The sequence below is a fragment of the Crocuta crocuta genome, unplaced genomic scaffold, assembly GCF_008692635.1.
Source record: "Crocuta crocuta isolate KB4526 unplaced genomic scaffold, BGI_CrCroc_1.0 scaffold1133, whole genome shotgun sequence".
Classification (NCBI taxonomy): Eukaryota; Metazoa; Chordata; class Mammalia; order Carnivora; family Hyaenidae; genus Crocuta; species Crocuta crocuta.
The window spans coordinates 560,223-560,675 of record NW_027530366.1 but is presented as its reverse complement, the minus strand read 5'-3'; the positions used below and the strand labels follow the sequence as shown (position 1 = coordinate 560,675).

The following is a 453-nucleotide window of genomic DNA, read 5'->3' as shown; positions in this document are numbered from 1 at the left end:
CCGAAGCCGAGCAGCCAATGGAGGGCGAGCAACTACTGGAACGACCTGGTGACGTGAGGAGCGTTCCATTCGGCCAGCGGTGGGCGGTAGCCACAGCTGGTTTAGGGCCCCGACCATTGGGGCCCCTTGTCAGGAGGAGGCAGCCTCCAGACCGGGGAGGAGAAGTCGCTGCCACCTCTGGCGGCTGACGCGGTCCCCTGGGACAGTCCACTTCCTGCCCTCAGTACCCCGCCGAGTTCGTTCTCCCGGGTTCAGGTAATGAGGGGTGGGGGTTGGGGTCTCTTGGGCTCGGCCGCATGGTGGGCTGCCAGCCCCTCGGCTGCGACCGGCCGCGCGGACGTTGGCACTGCCCTTCTCAGCTGGGCAGCCGCTGAGCCCCTGGCCGCGGCTGACTACACGTGGCGGGGCGTGTGTGAGTGTGTACGAGCGTGGGGAGGTGGGGCCCGTCCCAAC

The 453-nt window shown here is 68.7% G+C and overlaps 1 protein-coding gene across 1 annotated transcript in view; it reads left to right on the top strand.

The window, feature by feature from the left end:
• Window positions 1-453, top strand: part of LOC144233304 (uncharacterized) — a 4,043-nt gene that overhangs the window by 2,053 nt on the left and 1,537 nt on the right. Inside the window, exon 2 of the mRNA XM_077766149.1 lies at window positions 78-255. Coding sequence (XP_077622275.1) covers window positions 78-255 — 178 coding nt within the window. The remainder of the gene's footprint in view (window positions 1-77; window positions 256-453) is intronic.